This window comes from Ptychodera flava, chromosome 18, assembly GCF_041260155.1.
Source record: "Ptychodera flava strain L36383 chromosome 18, AS_Pfla_20210202, whole genome shotgun sequence".
Classification (NCBI taxonomy): domain Eukaryota; kingdom Metazoa; phylum Hemichordata; class Enteropneusta; family Ptychoderidae; genus Ptychodera; species Ptychodera flava.
The window spans coordinates 36,229,505-36,250,333 of NC_091945.1; the positions used below are offsets into that span (position 1 = coordinate 36,229,505).

General features: G+C 37.7%; 1 protein-coding gene across 2 annotated transcripts; it reads left to right on the forward strand.

Annotated features, from left to right (window-relative positions):
* Positions 1–6,442: 6,442 nt before the first annotated feature.
* On the forward strand, positions 6,443–15,817 carry LOC139117487 (uncharacterized). Of its 2 annotated transcripts, XM_070680635.1 has the most exons (10): positions 6,443–6,703; positions 8,988–9,049; positions 9,701–9,721; positions 10,399–10,419; positions 10,872–11,165; positions 12,034–12,160; positions 12,594–12,749; positions 13,386–13,457; positions 13,749–13,856; positions 14,449–15,817. In XM_070680635.1, exons 1-10 carry the CDS (start codon positions 6,631–6,633, stop codon positions 14,535–14,537), a joined length of 1,023 nt encoding a protein of 340 aa, XP_070536736.1. In that variant the 5' UTR covers positions 6,443–6,630; the 3' UTR covers positions 14,538–15,817. The 2 variants fall into 2 exon arrangements, with proteins under 2 accessions (XP_070536736.1, XP_070536737.1); XM_070680636.1 differs by lacking the exon at positions 13,386–13,457 and having other exon boundaries at positions 6,472–6,703.
* Positions 15,818–20,829: the final 5,012 nt, after the last annotated feature.

Consider the following 20,829-nt stretch of genomic DNA (forward strand, 5'->3'; position numbering starts at 1 on the left):
GGTGCCATAAGTGACTAATACGGATGATTCCACTAATGTTTAGGGATGGTTACAGAAATGTTTCGCTGTAGTAGAAGGGATGCGGGTACGCGGATGGAATACTTGGCCTATTTTCGTCAAAATGTACTTACTTTACTAAATATAGATCTAAGTGTACATGGTGTAACTGTGAAGTAGCAAAAATCAAATATCTATCTTTGCGTCCGTATCTCGCACACTCTGAGTTTAAAATGCGGCGTCCCAGCAGTTAGCTGTTGTTGATGTAGAATTGTTACTGTGGAGGGACGTCGACTGCATGCGTCGACTGTGGTCGACCGCCACGCCACGCCGGTGGGGATGTTTGGAATTTCACAAAAATTCACTCTACATTGGAGTCTATGAGAAAACTATGAATAATTGTTTTACAGTGCTAAACTAAATTAATTTGTGCTTTTATAGGTGTTTGATGATTTATACAAATGTACTTGATTCATACTAGTTCAGATGTTGACAACAATTATGATATTGGAATTTCACCTAAAACTATAATTTCACTTTTCATGGTACTAGTAGACTACATAATTTCCCTGACAAAACTCTCTAATATGTAAGTAAAAGGAATTGTTCATTGCCCTCAGTGAGCTCGATTTACAATAAGACAAGCCTCAGAGTTGCCTAGTCAAGATGTTCATGTGACAGATAATTATACTTTTGATCAGATTTACAGTTAAATGACTTCAGAGAATGAAATCATGCAGCGAATCATTTTTATCTCCCAGAATATTTCTCAACATTGAAACTGCTTTTTGACGGGACGGATACTTATGAAAATTGAGTGACCCCCCCCCCCCTCTGAGCTGTTTGAAAAATACATGACCCCCTTTGCAGTTTTCAAATTTAAGGTGACCCCCACCCGGATTTTGCCGGCCCAACCCCGGCCGTAATAACTGGACGCTCCCTAATACATTTGCTTGTCTGTAGTATTTTTGTACGCGTTCAGTGAAGTAAAATAGGGTTGATTGCAAAGGAAACGATCAAAATTTTCGTCGGTGGTTTTTGAGAAAGATTGTTTTTCATCTTTTGACTGTTCCCATATTCTGACCATGGATGTTAAATTTGGGTGAATAAAATTACTGATAAGAGTAAATCTGAAAAATGTTATTTTTTATTTTTATAGATATTTAGGGCCAACTGGGAGTTTCGAAACATGCTCCTCAGGCAGATATTGTAGGTGAACGTGGTAGATATCCAATCAAAATTGACATGGTCAAACACATGTTAAAATGACATTACTGATGACATTCTGATGACATTCTGATGACATTCTGTTTTGTTCAGAATATCTTACTGCAAGATATCATTCAAAGTGGTTTAAATTCGTTCAATACATACTAGATACTTATAGCGAGAGAAATATTAATGTCACTGTTAAAACTGTCTAGAATAACAAGTTTCTTGGTACATTGATTTACACATAGATAATAAGACTCAGAACTTACAGACAATTTAAAACTAAATTTCGTTTAGATAATTACTTACTGGATATCAAAAAGTTCTCTTTTCTTTTTATCCAATATTTGACAGTTTAAATGAAGAGCTAAGTTCTTGTACATTTCAACTTCAGATGATAAGCTATCTCTAATGAAATATATTACAAACACTATGTTTTCCCCAGCCGCAGGTAAAGACATTGACAACAATATTTTATGAAATGTTTCGTTTGTTCATGCTACACTGCACTTTCCGAAGTATGTTGTTACGCAATAAAGTTTTAAGTTTATAAAACGAAAACTACAGGCCAACGATGCACGTATAGTTATCCTTATATCATATCAAGAATATGCTAGTATGCTTACATCCACTTCCTAAATTGCTAAACAGTGTTTAGGCTACAATTTATGAGCATCAGCCGAAGTCGCTTCATCGTCCGCTTGCACTGGTCCGTTACTTCCCACGAAATACCTGATTTCGGGGGGCATCCAGCTGTCCGGACAAGATACTTTGGCAAACGAAAATGGAGTCGCTTGTGGTTTGATATAAGGTGAAGACCCCTGTCACTACGTAAGCATCCTTCGCTATGTGTAACGTAGCAACTGTGACATCAGTCAACCTATATCGTAGCAACTGTGACATCAGCCAACCTAAAGATGTGTAACGTAGCAACTGTGACATAGCCAACCTATGTGACGTAGTAACTGTGACATCAGGCAACCTATGTGTATCGTAGCGACTGTGACATCAGCCAACCTATATCGTAGCGACTGTGACATCAGCCAACCTTACGCTCAGAATAGAGAGGATTACATGGAAGTGGTCTCTTAGGCTGCTTTCACAAATCGGGGGTGGGGGCTTGAGGTTTTGTGATTGAGATCCCCCTCAATACCCTCAAAACATTTCAAATCCCATCCCATCCACAGTTTTGGCTTCTATCCCCTGTTACAAGGTCTTGTTATTTTTCTTATGAAAATTCAATGGCATTCATACTATTTAAGATTATTTTTCTAAAGAAAAGTAAAGAAATTCAAAAAACTTTGAATTTGTTTAATTACCAGAGCCATTGGATAACATAATAATGTAGTTCATTCATTTTTTATTTCTACCAAATTGTGGAATCTGAAAATGTAAAAAACAGTGAATCAAAATATGTTCAGATGTCATCCCTATACCCAGTGCAAACCGTTCAAATGTACCCAAAAAAATTTCAAATTCCCCTGACTTCCTCCGGCCCCCTACCCAGTATCGGTGAATCATGCAGCCTTATTCGAGTCAGCTTTCGTACAAAATTTATTCTCGACAGTGCCGATAACCGGTCGGAAATGATCTGTCCGAGCTGATCGTTAGTTAAAACAAATGGGTCATTCAGTTTTTTCATCTTGCCCCTCTTTTGTGTTTTCAAAGTTTACCTGATCGATTATCAGTTGTCATCGTATTCAAAGATTAAATTTGCAGTACGACCAACCGAGATTCAACCATAATTGAGTGATTTAGGAAAATAAATTTAGTAAGAGAGCGTGTGGCCGTGATTACATGTATAAAGGACACTTGCGAACCGACTAGTGGCCTTCATCTAACGAAACGATCAAACGCTACAAGGCTGACGGAACTATTGCTGATTATTTATAAGTAAATCTTCTTGGCGTTTTGAAATAGTGAAAAGAGGACGAGGATGCACGCCTAACCTGTAAGTTGAGGCACGATATTAAATATTGATGGAGATATCGTGATTTGTAAGGTGGTTCCAGTAATTTTCGTTTGTATTCCCCTCTTCTTGCATCAGCCAAGAACACTGTTCAGTAGGACTTGATGAGAACCAAAAAAAACAACAACCTGGATCTATGTTTTGTCTCCATGATGTATGAGATAGGTTGTAGAAAATTAAATTGATGTTACACAGCAATGTGATCCTATTTTGGCACCATCATATTGCACCTAGAAGAGAAAGACGACGCCAAGCGTAGATGCCCAAGTATGGACCTCTGAAAAAGCATAACGAAGAATAACGATAAATCGTTCAGACACGATTTTCCTTCAACATCAAGGCAGTATCTGAGCCATAAGAAGAAAAACCGAATTATCTGTCTCCTTGGAATTACCTGTGATGATCATAAGCGTTAGCGACATTATGACAAAATTGTGAAAATTATTTATTTTTCATTGGTGTTGGTTTATTTGACTGTGGTGAAGGTACTGTCTGCATCGGACTTGTTTAAATCGGTGATTGTGTAAAAAAGGAAGTAATTTCAGTGAGTTTTAGGCCTAATGCATTAATGTTATTTTCATTCAAAATGAGATTCCGCAATACGATTCTGTGCAGCTGTGTTGTCTTTACCCTTTTAAATCTCTATAAGCTGTATCTTTTGGCTATTTTTTCAGAACTTTTGTTTTGTGGTTTTCCTTCACTTTCTGCATAGAAATCCCTGAACTGCAATTTAATGCTAAGTATTTAGTTGTTATTAAGCTTATTGCAAATTGTATTCAAGTCCGGACTAGAATTCATTTCTAAACAATAAACAATGATCACTACATATAAGCCTTACAAGCTCTGTTGACAAAAAGAATACTCAAAATTTCATCATGACAAACGGATTAGGGTCAGACACGGTAGTTGATATACAGAAGCATAATACTGAAAAACTTGCCACAAGTTAGCGGGGAGGTAAAATCTGAGCAGTTGATTTGCGTATGCGTGGATCGCGATCGGCCCGGCAGTAAGTTTCTTCAGGGCGTGAATATCACGATAACTTCACTGAACATCGCGGTCAGAAAAAAAAAACAGTCAACTACATTGTATTCATAAAACCAGATATGCACTGAAAATGCTCACGTGTTTCATTATATATTGCATTTATGTGCAAATTTGAACCTTTGCCACATGTTTGCAACTTAATTGAAAGTGTCATGATTAACATAATGAACAATATTCACCACAGATCAATTCTAATATCTTTGAGTACTGTCATTGTATCACCACTTAATATAGCACGTGTCATGCCTTTGGTCAAGTCCTTCAAGCTATATATGCCAAACTGTAAAAGCTTATTATATATGCAAATTATAAATTAGCTGACATGAAAATGCGAAATGACTTTCAATATTGTTATAACCTGGTATAATCATCATGTACATAGCATGTTTTGCCAACTGTAAATCCCAGTATATATCCCTAGTTAGGAAAGTTCATTAAATATGCAAATTAGGAATTGACTGAAATGTTCTCATTAAATATGCAAATTGGGAATTGGCTGAAATAAAAATGTTAAACGACTTTCAATAATGTTGTATTCTTTAACGTACATAACAAGTTTCGTCAACTTTCGTCTAGTTAATACAGATAAATATCCCTAATTAAGATTGTAAATATGCTTACATTTACAGAAATATCGTAAATATTGGGATGAATATCAATCAATCAATCAATCAGAAGAATTTATAGAGCGCCAGTATCCACTACAAAGTAGTGTTCAATGGCGCTGTACAAAGTTATGGTAAGGTGTCAGTAGGCTCTTTCGAAGAGATGGGTCTTGATGTTCTTCTTGAAATTGTCCAGACTGGAAGACTGCCGTATTTCTAAGGGTAAATTATTCCAGTTAAGTGGAGCAGCACGCGAGAAGGCACGTTCACCATAAGTTTTCAGTCTGCATTGTGGAACATGAAGAAGATCCTTGTCATTTGACCGGAGAGTACGGGATATAGGTTTACGGTGGATTAAGTCTGATATATATGTTGGAGTGCTGTCATGAAGTGCCTTGTAGGTGATGAGTAGAGCCTTGTACTGGATTCTGAAGACAACTGGTAACCAATGTAGATTTATAAGAACAGGTGTGATATGATTAAATTTCCTGGTACGTGACACTATTCTGGCTGCAGAGATTTTGTCGAGCAAACGGCTTTCTGTCGATTGCTTTTCAATACATCGTAGTTGTAGGAGTAGTAGTGGTAGTAGTAGTAGTAGTTTTATTATAGTGACTAACTAAATACTATAAATAAGAGTACAACTCGATTGTCATCGTTGAGTTTGTCAGAAAAAAGGGCGCAAGAAATGAGATAATACAATGCACATACAATAAACCTGTTTGACAGATTTTTTCAGTTCTGAAGATGCATTCACCGAAACCACGGAGTTGTTACAAAAGACTGAAATCAAAGTATTGAACCAGACAGTCTGAGGTGTATCAGTATCACGTTGGAGGAAATACTCCTTGTACCGTAATCCCGGTTAGCAGACTTCCCATGTCAAACAACGGTTCAAAAGAGCATGAACATAGAAGTGGAAGTGCGAAGACCCTGCATGGTCAGAAAGCTTCAACTTGATTCGCGTGAACAGTAGCCACTGACCGACAGACGCCGTTGCTACTGATATGCGACTTGAATGCATAGACAGGTATGTGACTTTCATTTAGGTCAAGTGAATACATGGCATTATTAGTGGGGAAGCTAACATATTGATGTTATCAAATTTTCTTGAAACCTTGGTGACACGTAAGGCGTGCATTGTAATGAAGAGTACAGCTACTACAGATGCCTGAAATATTTTCTTTTCGGCGAAAAAAACTTCTGCTCGATTTGAAGCACGTCGTGCTTTATATTTCATAATCCTGACAGCTTTAAACCTCTCATATGTTCACGTTTTCATGTAGATGTTCGCTTACCAATGTGTATATCACATAACTAGGTATCCGACCAGGCATTATATTACCCTACATCCAAATCCGAAGGGCTAAGGCATTAATCCAACGGTAACTTCACATTTCCTGTGCTGTCCATAAAAGTTTGTATTCTAAACTACTATAGTTGTACACTGTCACGAATTTTCCAAAGAATATCTCAAGTTACAATGCAGATTTCCTGGTTTAAATTAATAATTTGACATAACCAATAGCTGAAGCTACCTCATGATTGCGATTTGCAACCCCGCGGCTTATCTCTTTCATACATCTGTGACGTCATCGGAATCCTTAGGCCTAATGTAAACTAAAAGGTCACATGGTCTGAAGGTGCGTACAGGTGACAGCAATCTTCAAGTCACGTCACGTTCGAAATCTTATCATATTCATTCATACAGAGCAGACACTCACTGATCACAGACCAGTATAGTTCCAGCACGCCGTCTCGCTTCGGGACCTGACTCCACTCTGTTCTCCGGAAGCAAACATGGAATGGATTTTAAGACTAGGTGCAATTCTCTGTTTGGTGCCCTTCACAGCGTCGGCTCCAGTTCAAACAGGTTGGTCACATTTCAGTTTCACCGTTATAAGTTCTCATTTTACCATTGTGTAAAGAATATTAGTGTGTTTACAGTCCAAAGAGCCCTTAACACCTTTCCCATAACTATGGTTTCTTATTTGTGGTTATTGAATTCAGATCCAATGTTACACTCAAAATGCATTTGTCAGGATGAGTCGAGTATTTTTGGCGGTATTTCGCACTGTCGTTTTACTACTGGTACACTATTAACCATTCAGATAACAACAAGTCAAGTACTAGAAGTTGAAGTCGGAGAAATGTACACACATCGGTACACCGCATGCTGACTATCACGCACTATAACCCATTAGCAACCGCCGCAGCGAAGTTTGCTGACTTCGCTAATCCTCTTTCTTCGATCGATGTATTGTATGATGCAAGTTGCTGTATAATGACTCACATTTTATACAACAAATTAAGCTTCAAGTGACGTCAGACATTTTTCTGAATTTGAACTGTTTAAACATGACATGTTTGACAGTTTATATGATCATGGTGAAGTGAGAAAATGTAAGCATGAACACATTCACGAGCACAAACTTTTCGGATTTCTCATGTACTGATGCATCCTCTGTCTGGCACGTCAAATTTCCCTCGTAGTTATTTTCCTTACAGCATCACATGAAAGACGTTCAAAACAAATTGGCAAATTACTGTGTACCTTTGACAACTATTTATTTCGCTGTGTCAATCCATGGAGTTGGCATTTTCTACGGCTGAAAAGCGAGTAGATGGCGAAGGATACAAACGACAGACCACTACCCATAACACAATCACGAGTTACAATCGCAGAACCCATCAAGAGCGCCAACTTTGAGTTAAAATTAATTATTGACTCATGAACCTAAATCTATGGTCATCAATAGACAACATCTATTTCATTCGCTATAACTTAAGGTCTTGCCTCAAAGAAAGGTGGTTTAGGTACGGAAGGTATGGATGACATGTTGACTTGCAAAATATTTGCAGCATAATCTTTTGCCAAGTGTTTGGTTATGTAACTGCGACACCGACGAGAGAGGAATATGCATTAGGCGTATCCATAGCAACGCGTAACTTCTGCACTTATGCATTTGATTTTGTTTGAGAAACCCGTATAATTGTGACATCCATCAGTATAGCCACAGCTTTTGAAATATCTAAAAAAAGTTGAACAGCGAATTGTCAGTTTGTGGGGAACTAATGGAGGAAGCGCAAAATAGCATCATTTTAATATCGACGACGATAAATCATAACTTGATAATGATCATTTATCAGCTAGTTTATGTGAGTTGCTTGCAGGGAGCCAAGTGAAACACGATGTATGCCACCACTGATTCTTGACGTCATCAGTGCCTCATCTCTGCGTGATCTCTTACAACACAGCAACTAATACTGAACTCAACACATTTCATCTTAAATTTATGTGCTTCGTGGATTCCGCTAAAAATGTAAAGTATCTTCACTGTCCTCAATAAAATTGACTGCCGATTTACATACCGTGCGATCAAACCGTGCGTGAAAGTGTTGATATTTCCGCCTAGGACGACAAAGTGCTCTCCGGTCCGCACGAGTTGTCCAATCTGTAATGAGTGAATTGTCAGATTGTGTGAGTGGACCTAATGGACACTTATTTTTGACCTTTCAAATGGTTCGATGCAAACACACAGTCACAGTTGAATCGTTCAAAATGGTTCAAAGAGAAATGTATGGAATGGACAGAGAAAAAACGGGGTCAGGATACCGTACAGCGCGTTTGCTGTCAGAGACAAATTGTGAATTATCATGAAGACCAAACAGCAACAAGCTAGGGCGATTCTGGCGTGAATACTCCACCTTCCTATGTAATCATTATTAAAATCGATCTGTCATGATTTTACAAAGGACAAAGATAAAGATTTAATCACGATCCCTCCATTGACTCTTGAGAACTTGTTGGTATTTTATGCTCAAGAAATTACCGTAGGTAGAATACATGCACGACTGAATACTGCGTAGTTCTTGTTTAAGCCTGTAGGCTTAGACTCCTAGATATTATACCTATTGGCCGAGGACATTTAGGTTAGACCAGAATGGCATGTTAGATGTGTCATCTGTTCCATACCACCATAGACTGTTAAAAAAGGACCACAAACTTTTCAAGATGAACATAAAAATTTCACGTTGTTTTGTTCCTAAAACAACGTATTCGTAGTTGCTAACAATCTTAAGTATGTCATTAAAAGTGTTTGGCTTGCCATCATAACTTTCATGTTTAATATTTGCCAATATTTCTTCTATTTCAGGTCTTAAACTTCAAAGTAGACGTGACGTCACCGTGGCTGAAGACCCATCACCAAGAGAAAAGGTAACGCCCAATATCAATTTCACCCACACACAAAATTGCACGTCATGACGCACCTAGTAACTCGGACTGATGACGTATCTGTTTATTAGATGTTACAAGCGGATATGATTCGACGTACAAAAATGTACCTCGAACGGCGAAAAGTAGTCTTTTATTCACCTATATTGACATAGACTACCTAGCCATGACTTTTAATGCCAGGTCACCGTATAGCAAAATGAGAGGCGATGACTGCCATCCCGAAGCAATTGAGTAAAAGTTGTCGGGACAGTATAATTGCCCGATTGATATGTGGAATAATCTCCAATTCGCCGTTTTTCTGCAGTCAGAGGCGAGGTATACTGTGTATACAGTCTATGAGACATAATTATCTTGACAAGGAGTATTTACTTGGACAGGAAACTTTTCAAAGACACCTGTTTGGATGTCTGCAGATGTATTTCCTCCAGTATACGTCGTACGATATGCTATAAAAAACGACTACAAGCTAAAGATACTCCTTTGCACGACAATTGCCCTCAAGACTTAATTTTTAATGTTACCTTAAATTGTTCAATGATTGGCATCTTACTAAAACGAAACGTCTCTTTCAATCTCCGAGACGTCTTACACTCGTGTGTAGTGTTAACTTCCTGTCTTATTTTATTTCAGGTACTTCTGCTACAGAAAAAGGTGAGATCGTTTTGACAAGTTCACAGTTCGCTTGAATCGTTGCATAACTACAGGGGATGATGTTTGAGGAGTAGCGGAACGTTTCTCTCAAGTATTTGTTTAACAAGTCAACGCGTGTCTTTCCCAACACGTCCTCCACTTGAAGCTGAAGTACTCTTTTCAGAAATTGTCTCCAACATGTCTACATTCGTGACTTCTCTCCCATTCGGTATCACCCCACTTCCTGTTAAGTTATGTCATATGCAAACCTAGTACCTATCATTACATTTAAAATAAATACAATATCGTTAAGGTAATTGTGACTTCTCTTTTTGCCTCTCATTCATTGACGAGATGAACTCCATCGACCACCCAATAATTGAGAAGAACACCTGTTGATTTTCACGGCGATGACTACGTTAAGTTAAAATAAGTGGAATACTGTAGTTACCTCCGTGACTGTGTCCTTTTGAAGTCAAAGGCGGATGGACAATTTACGAGAGAGAGAGAGAGAGAGAGAGAGAGAGAGAGAGAGAGAGAGAGAGAACGCTTATGAAGGTAGATGATATATATATATGTGTGTGTGTGTGTGTGTGTGTGTGTGTGTGTGTGTGTGTGTGTACACATTGATTACCGAAAATATAACACTGAAAATAATGTAACAAAGTTTAATTCATGTGCCTTTTCTTTCTGAACAGCTTGGTGATCTCCAAAGAAATGTAAGTGCTTGACTATTCGTTCTGCCGAATAAACAACTTATTAGATCCCCTGTAATCAACTCCTTCACCTTACAACCTTTCAAAGTCCATTTGTCCTACTTTTCCCGAAAACTTTTCATAAACCACTCCATTTTTATCAACACGAGTAGAGTCGGGTAGAGCAACCTTGCACGAAGAAAGGAGTACCAACCGCGTTTACGTACCTCTGACGTCAGAAGAAAGACGATACAAAAATACTGTAAACCGTATTACTATTGTCCCATCGTGGGAATAACTTTGTTGATGTATATGACACACACACACAGACACACACATAATATATATATATATATATATATATATATATATATATATATATATATATATATATATATATATATATATATATATATATATATATATATATATATATATAATATGGTGTTCTTCTATCCAACTCATTCGACCTTTAGCTCCAAGTACTTGAAGGTACTTTTGACAGTGAAAAACGATCATCGCCTTTAAACGGAGAAGATGATATAGCTGAAGCGCTTGAACAAGCTGTTGGAATTCGTCTTGGAAAGATTGATGAAAACGACGATGGCGACCCCTTTGGAAAAATTAGTGGAAATATTGATTCCGATGGTCAACAGGCCATGTTTGGTCAAGAATTAATGGCTCAAGGAAATGCCCACTATAAAGTGGACAATGGTGCCCTAGGCGATGCACAGGATGGGTTGACGTCAGACGAGAGAGAATTACTTCATGTAGGTCACATTTAATTACCTTCATGCGTGTTCTTTTACAATAAAATTTAAATTACCATAAACCATTCTAATGCTGTTATTTTTGGATACTGTGGATCAAACCAATTTTAATGCAAATGTGCATAAAGTCTTGTCACGTTGATATCAAAGATGCTTTGAGGGGGCGCTGTACCCGACACAGTGTATTTTGCTCAAAAATCACTGTTTTGCAAATATTCATTCAAATTTAATTAATTTGTTAGCCAAGATTAAAATATTGGTTGGGTTAACCTTTAAGCTTGTCAAGCAGTTGTAAGTTACTTGTTAAACAAGCGTGAATTTATGCAAACGTATGCAAATCAACCGGTTACCTGACTTCCGTTTTCTCCCAATTTCAAGATTTCCAAATAATTTAACTCCACTCTGGCTGGGTAAAATTTTCTGAAATTTTCACACTATGATTTTTAAATGCTATGTAACAAAACGATCATTTTGTTTGGCAATAAAGTTGTCACATTTTGAATAAGAGGCATTTTAATTTTGCTATTCATGTTTTTAATCACTTTTTTGAATATCAGTCTTTCAACCCATGCCATTTTAGGACAGATAAGCTTAATGCAAATTAAAATAGTAGTTTTTTTTCGACATATAATCTTCTTTCAAGTGAAATATTACTTTTCAAAAAATAGTGTCAAGTTTTTGACTTAAATTAATTTTTATTATCGATACCAAAATTGACGTTTTTACTCAAATTTTTATGCCTTCATCCCTCGAGTAAACTATTGGTTGAATCAAGATGTTTAATATTTCAGTTTTGCGGTGTGGCAATCACGGCCATGGTGTTGAGTGTACCCCCTATTGAGACTCTCAAATATTTTTAATGTATTAGATGTTAAAAGAAAAACAGGAAGGAAAATCACGCGAAGATGTTTTGAGACAGTTTCTTGAAGCACGAGTATCCGACAGGGAAGTGGGAGAAGCCAATGGCATATCACAGGATCCACAACAGGTGAAAGGTGGGAGATCTTGGATTGTACTACTCTGTCGGTGAAGGAGTGTGATTAGAAAGTTCCCACTCTATGAACAAAATCCATACCCCGTATTGTATATTTCATCAAGTGAAATAAATTTGTCCTGCACATTACGGCATCAATGAATTCAGTTGTATCGTAACTGTAATTGACAAACTCCATCATTTTCTCGTTATGCTGTTCTCTCATAGACGTATCAGAGGAACGACTGGTTCTGAATGATGAAAAATTCGTGAATGTTCATTAATCATTCACTTTCAGATAGCTCTCTCAGTAATAGTTGAGGCCTTCTCAATATTTCAAGAGTTCTGAATGGCCATCTACCGATTTTACATCACTCTGATGACTTAATTCCGTAAAAATTTATAATTTTGAATAAACTAATGCTTGATTCGCACAACTTGGTCTTCATGTACAGGTGTTCCACTGTCAGCCGAAATCGCAGAGTTAGAAAGAGGCGACCAGTCAGAGCGTGATGTACTTATCAACCCTGAGCCAAGACACTCCGGTATTACTTCTAACGGTTATTTTGTGAATCATCCGTTTGCCGAGAGTGAGCTTGGGCCCGTGAAAGGTTGGTTCATTATTGAACATTTCAAGAAAATCTTCCCACACAAATTGAGTTGTTTCGGTAGTACACGCCTCGAAATTGAAAGGCAAACTTTTTTCAAATGTTGTGTAAGGAAACCTTAGAGCAACCCTTTTTGAAATCAAGAATAAAAATCAGGGGGTCACTTTGCAAAATGTAGTACTGGAGAAACAAATACCTAATATTTACGATAATTAAAATTCGAAGTAGCCTTCATCACTGTTTATAACTCTAAGGTTGGGATGAAATGTTTTATTTTCACAAAGTTTAACCTAAGCCCATGAAAAATGTATTCAATCATAGAGCTTCGAAATGAGCCCCAACAAGCGATAAAAAATGTGTTGTAAATGTTTTAAAGTCTGAATGTCAGTCCTCGGGGAGGGGCGCAATCTGCAGTAAACATAAAAGTACATGTATTGTCTTTGCCGTGTGTAACATCGAGTATGATATTGGGCATTGACAACGAATCGGTTCTCTAGGGAAGCAACAGATTATACAATTTCCTACAGTAGTCTACAGTATGTATACATGTATATATTAGGTATATGTATATAAGTAGGCATGTATACATACATACTCCTGTTTTTTGTAGCTTTCATTCATCTTTGTTCGCGTCAACAGATACGCTAGATATTAGTGCCAGGGCGAGAGATGACGCAGTGGGCGACACAGAACTTGAACAGATTAGAGATGGTAGGTGAAGACATCCCACTCACTTCAAAACAGAAATCCAGCTACTTGAAACTTGAGACAGAATTTGAAAGGGTAGACTACATTGAAATATGTCAGGCTCGGGAAAAACGTTGATTGAAGTGAGATTTGATTACACCTGGAACAACGATCATTTCGATAGTCTTGATGATATTGTCTGCAACCGTTTGTGGTAGATATAGACATCGACTTTCGTAGTGTTAACAGTAGTGGGATCATTGACACAATGATACACGATACACGATAAATACACGATATCTCTTATTCTTTCAGCTCAATTGGCAGACATCGAAGAAAAGTTATTTTCTGATTTAAAGGACGCGATGGATCACGGAGTGAGTCTGCACGATCTTGTAAATGACATCAGTGAGAAAGAAAAAGGTAATAAAAATGTTATTTGAAAATCACATGTCCAGTGGTTGTGACGTCACCTAGATATGACTCTTACAAATCGTTCTCTGCACATCTTCGTCGATTGATGTTTGATTAGCAGCCATACACAAAATAATACGCATGGAAACATATACCTTTTTAAGTCTCTACTTCAGGAGTTACGTACGTTCATTTTATCTTGGCAGGGGAAGGACACCCCATTGATTGAGCTTGACATCTGCAGAATGATGTAAACCTAAAAATCAGAATTAATACCGAATTTAACGAAATTAAACGTCTGCACGGAGGGGAATAATATATATTTTAATATAATATTACTCTAAATATTCTCATAGACCATGAAAGGCGATGAGAATAATATTCTCATAGACCATGAAAGGCGATGAGAATATTTAGAGTAATATTGACTGTTTCAGTCGACATGTACTTCGACAATACTGAATAACAAAATAAAATACTAAAGTGTGATTGTAGCAACGTGTTCGCTAAATGTGTCCTTTGGCTGTACTTTCAAGTTGTTTTTTGTTAAAAGAAATCATTTTAAATCTGAAGTAACGACTTGAATATCTTATATCACCAGTTTCATTGCAGAGGGAAGCATTACTGCTTGCTGAGCAGCTAGCAGACGCACAGAGGGAAATTGAAAAGCTACAACTGAACGCTGAGTAATAGAGACGCCACCAAAAGGGCATTGTATTGACTCATATGGTTTAGTACGTGGAACTCTATTGGTAGAATCTCAACATGTGTTTCACTGCCGAGCCAATCAGCTTGATTAGTTATTATTGGTATTTCTGGAACGATAACAAGTGACAGTGAAAAAACTCAGAAAGATTTGTTCAATTGTGTTACTATCTTATGTATGTCTAAATACACGTTTTTTACTTTTTTCGCCAGTACTAGCATGTTCTTAATTCGTTTTATACTGGTCTAATGTTCCTCCACTCGAGGTGACTAAAAATCGTCGCTTAATTGCTCAAAGTCAGCAATATTCATTAGAACTACTTCTGATTAACTGTATTTTTCGATTTATGTCGACATAATTCTTGTACTATTTTATCGCACAGAGTTTTATCACAAGTTTTAATTCAATGTATCTTACAACACGTGAAATACTGGTAAATACTGCACAAGCACGCCCAGCCAACCAGGTCCAGTGGTCGCAGATTATTGAAAATTTTGTATCGTCAATTCAATTCAATGTGAAAAGTTATAAATATGTCATTCTGCAATATCTGAGCAGTTTGTTGTCAGAGATCTCGTCGACACAGCATGTCTCATGGCATGTGAATCTTTCGATAAAGTAACTCCGGGTTTGGACTAGAAATCACATCGTCGGTGATGGGTAATGCCTTGCACAAAATGATGGAAAGAGATAAATAAATAGCTTACTTTACTGCCAAACATTTGTACGCAGCGACTCACTGAACCCATGAAGTTGGCTGATTAAGGTAGAATACGCCTCTTTGAACCCAGTAAGGTAAGTTGACTCAATAACAATACGCCCCTCAAAATTGAAAGTCTTCTGCAACTTTAGTCAAATTTCCACAAGGAAACTGTAAATCAGTCCCCAAATCAACAACAAAGACCAGGGATCACCTCGGAAAATTAGAGGTACCAGAAAAACAAATTACCCAATATGTTCCGACTCTTAAAATTCAAAATGACTGCCATCCCTGTGCTAACCCTGTGAGGGAGAATCAAATGTTCGATTTTAACAAAAAAAAGCCGGAGAAAACCTGAGTTACTTCACGAGTTTCAAAATGAGCCCCACAAGTGGTAGACCAACATAAAATGATAAAAGTATGAAAGTCCAAATATCTGTCTCCGAGGCGCATTCTACCTTAATTGATGGAGTCGTTACTCGTTTTGAGATTTGCCTTTCACCTCACAATGAAGGATCGACGACGTGTTGAAGGCGGAATAAAGTTTATGCATATGAAGTATTATACCTGAGTCTTTGTAGTTGATCAATTTGAAAAACCTTGCTGTGCAGGTATGCTGCTTTTTTACATCTTAACACGGTTCCTCGGATGGACCATGATCTTACGAGTGTATTGCAAAATTATTCTGAGAATGTGATGGTGGTATTCTCATATCTCTCACACTACGACAGACGTAGACAGCCATCAGACATACACAACTGCCTTCTGTGTGTGTGTGTGTGTGTGTTGTGTGCGGGGGTGACAGCGGAGTTCGAAAGTTTGAACTACGTATTAGTTAAATTCGAAGTGGAATAGCTTGACAGTTTTGGACCTTGTACCTATGTAACAGTAAACTCAGACATGTTACACGACACGACAGAAATACATCGTGAACATTAACATGATTAAACCGTCCTGCACATACAGCTGTAGACCAAGAGATAACAAACAGTATGATGCACCGATAAGTATAATGTCGGTAAAGTCTTGATTTTATTAGGAAACGTGAACACGTGTCTCCGGCTAAGGCCTTGAGAATTAGAAATAATTTACTGACTGATTTCTGCACACGTAGTCTCTAATTATCTAGCGATATCCTGCAGTGTTACGCAATATTACTAGGTAGTTAGGTGAATATCAATGAACAGATGTAGATCAGAAGTTGGAATGGGGAAAACAGGATGCAAGCGAAAACTTAACCTAACTAACTTCGTAGGTGACGGAAAAAGACGAAGAAAATACAATTTAAAAACATTCAAAAAACTTTCTTGTCTTTGTGCATTTATTGAGCATTATTTTAACATCATCATGTGTTCAATTCAATAATTACGTATACTGCAACACTCATGAACATCTATCATCTTACCCTGTTACCGATTTGTCAGCTGATTTATCCAGCGTAGGATGTGCCTTTTTTCAAATATTTCGCTGCCATCAGTGCCATGCTGTGCATGTTACCCGAGTGTCAACGTAAGTTCCCACCTTACCTTTGCGCTGTAATCTTCCGAATATTGTTGAAGGACAAACGTATTGAGGTATTGACCAACTGAGTCATGGTCAAGGTATCAGGATTTGAATTTTTATGTCACATCCGATAAGTGGCGACCAGTACCCATCTTGTAAAAACCTAGCTGTAGGTCCATAGCTGTGATGTTTTCAGACGGGATTCCTGCCTTTTACGGCCTGGTTTTGACTTTTACGACTTTAAGGCAGGAATCCCGTCCGAAAACACCACAGCTATGGACTCAAAGTTAATAAAAACCCCGACATTGCCTCAAGAGTGTTGAATCACACAAACACTTGATTTTCGTACATTTACGTTGTTAAGATGTAAACTTTTCATATAGGCCTACAGCAGTTTAAAGATAGTGGTGTATAGGCAGAGAGAGAGGTGTATATAGGCAGAGAGAGAGAGAGAGAGAGAGAGAGAGAGAGAGAGAGAGAGAGAGAGAGACTACTTTGTGTTTCAACATACTTTAGAAAGGGGAATAAGAAAATGTAGTTGTTTTAAGGATGTACGATCGGTAAAATTAAAAGTAATGTAATTTCTCTTAATTGTCAATTTTTGGATTCTCCTTTGTAAGTATTATCAAAATGTGTGATAAAATATAGGAGTCACAGCGCTCGTTTTTGAGATAAATGACCATGAATTTTGCCATTTGTGAGAAAAAATGCTGAGTCAGCATTTTTCACCAATGCATTTTCTATGGACGAAATAATTCAATACTGTTTATCTCAAAATTTAGCGCGGTGACCATATAATTTTATTTGATCAGTATTATTTATTTCTCTAGACTGAGCTTTGTGCAAAATTTCATGAAAATGACATTAGTAGAAATTGATTTTCCAGCAAATTTCAATGTAATCCTATGGGAAGTGACAAATTCACGCGCGCGTACCGCTCGTACATCCTTAAGAACGAAAGTTACATAAAATTGAGTAGACCTACCATCAAGATTTAGAGCATTGTCTGTTTAAAAGTTAAAGTAACAGTGCTCATTAGTCTATGATTAGGTCAGGTATGTAGCAGAAACGACCAGATGCCTTACTTTCTTTACGTTCTGAATAAGGCAACATCTGTCAACGAATTTTTACAAGTCACAGATTGTTTTCCAATGGTGAAGACACGTGAACAGTGGGTGCATTCAGTTAAAACTCGATTATTAAAATCTTCCTAGCCCTATAGCCGCCCCATACGGTAGCTTCGGAAACCAAAGAATATTTTTACTTCGCAAGCAGTGCTGATAAGGATTAGGCCTAAACTGACTTTCTTGTAAAATACTGCCCGGGAAAAATGCTATACTTTTTCATCCCTTATACCTATGTTGTGACAAGTTATCATACAATATCGTGCAGGTAATTATAAGAAGATGTTGACCGTGAACTTTGGTAAAACACTCACAGAAGACTTTAGGCTGATGTAGCCTACGGAGGTAATTTTCCACAATAAAGTTTATGCTCGTCTGAGTAACATCGTGGACAATGTGAGGAATTTAATAGCAATTTTAGATGCTTATTTTGCTTAGCCAAATAGCAATCACAGCAATACATTCTCTGATTAACCTGTAAGTTACATCTGAATCTGAGATTGATGCCAAGGCTTACAACACTTGCTCGCCTGTGCGGGCGCGGGCCATGACGGGGTCAGTCCGGGTCACTAACACAGCTGGTCAGTCTTGCATTAGAGTGATGTGCATGTGCCGGTGATAAGTATCGGCACGCAATATTCTTCTCTTTGAAACTGAGCTGTGTCAGCACAGCTTGTCATGCGTGGCTGCCGTCCGTCGTCGCCGCGCTGTGCGTCCATCACTTGAAGACAAACTCAGAGCGCGCCGCAGACTGAGATAGACAAGTCACAGAGCATGGATGAAATGCAAGTGCAGTGCTGTGCAGTACGTCGGCTTATGTCGATCGACCACACACGGTCAGAAATGATCGGGGCATGTGGTGTATACAACAAGACGGGCAGGATTTACTACTATACTAGTGACTCGGAAGTACATCGAAATGATGTAGGGAAAGTTTTTACCTTGCCAATGACGAATTCACCACAAGATCTTTCGGGAATTCGCCTTTCAAGAACACCGGTCGGTCTGGCCGGCGTGGATAGAGGGACTGTGGTATATTGTACAAGTTACGTCAAAGCGGATGTGCATGTTACATAACTGTAGTACTCAATGATGGGAGACAGGCAGGAAAATAGTGATTTTGCCATATTATGACTAGTTGATAGGAAGCTATCATTTAGTTCTTCTCACCACTGAGCATCTAAGACGCTTCTCGTAGTTCTTGTGCTTGCAGTGTCATTTGGCGATTTGGTATTTTATGAAGAGGTATGTCTTTCATCGTTCAAAGTTTGTGATATTAATAGATTTCCAAATGTCATGTAGATTTTGACTAAATTCCACGTAATCTGTTTGATAGTATTGCTTACTTTATTTTCTTTATTTACTTTCTCCAGGAAAATCTTTGATATTCTTTTTTCAGGCTTGAAAACAAACTATTTTGTTTTGTATACCCACTGTCATTTGAGCTTTTGAGTCTGTGAGATGCTTTTCAGCATTTCTTCGAAAATCCACAGGCTGTCCACCATCATGTGTTCTAGTTCAACTGACTCAAACTACGAAATGTTGTTTGTATTCTTCTAACAAAACCTTTAAATTATAGTTATTTACATTGAAATTCAACAAGTTATTGTGCACAGAGACATTGATGTGATATTACTGTACAAATATTCCCAAATTTTCAGGCTTTTCGAAACAAAGCAAAAAAAATCAAACCCAACAAATTGAACGCTATGAAGAACTGTCTACTTGACTCCCACAAACTTATGTGATAACCCATTGAGTGCCAAGTCAATTTTTGTCGCCTTTATAAAATATAAGGCAGACAATTTTTTTCAGTTCCAGATAATTTCTTCTAGATTTCCTAGCAAATTTGATCAAAACTGCAGCCAATAAAATATTATGACCCATTTGTCCAAGTTTAAGAGTAATGCTACCATCAATGATATCCAAGTTTCCTCATCTTATCATGTCCCTCAAACACAGCTTGGACACAGAAGAAGTATAATTATTGTGCTTATTACAATTTTTTTTCAAATTCACTGAGTGTTAGATGGAAATTCCATATTTGTGTCACAGGAATTCTGTGATACACCCTTAAAACTCAGTCAATTTCGCAATATTTTTCCGAGAAGAGGAGCATTTTCTTGTAGTTTCTATTTTAGGCTGATGTCAATATATGTAATATAGATTTAATTCAGAGAGCACTCTCAGGAACTCTCATTCTCCAGGGGTTGTAGTGTATTGGCCTCAGCCCATACACTTCCCATTGCCTCTGTGGTAGGAAAGTTTTGACTGCTTCAACTGTCTGATCACTGCAAACGAGCGCCCTCTATGTCCAAACATTTTTATGACTGGGTGGACACACAAAGGTGACACCCATATACCTCTGCACAATAGGTGTTGCTAGCAATTGAAAAATACTCTCACCACATATCTGCCACCACTTCAGCCCTGAACTAATAAATCTGTATTGGAAGAATACACCGTAACTTTTTCTCACAGGTGCCATAAAATATTTCTACCATAAGAAGTTGCTAATCCAAGAGATTGGAGGTGTTCTGTATCCAGTGTGGGAATAGTCCATTGATATCAATTGTTTGGTTTTCAATAGAAGACGTACAACTTTGACAAAGTGAGCTTTATCCAATCCTACAGGGTCATTTGGGGTCATTTCTCTTTAGATAGCATGTTAATTTTCTGATGAGCATTATTGATCCAATCCTCAGCTGTTTAGTTACCTTCCTTCGACAAAATATATTCAACTTTTTCAAGTCAATCTAAGCTGACTTTAAGACATCGACTATTCACATGTATTTAATTACTCACATTAAACAAAAACGCCAGAGTTTCTATTTTAATAGATCTGATTGGTGAAAGGTACAAACAGGTCATGTGACCTGGTGACAACAATACCTCTTTCTCAACAAGACTTTCCAAAGACCCCTCCCATACAAACATTTGATTCAGTGC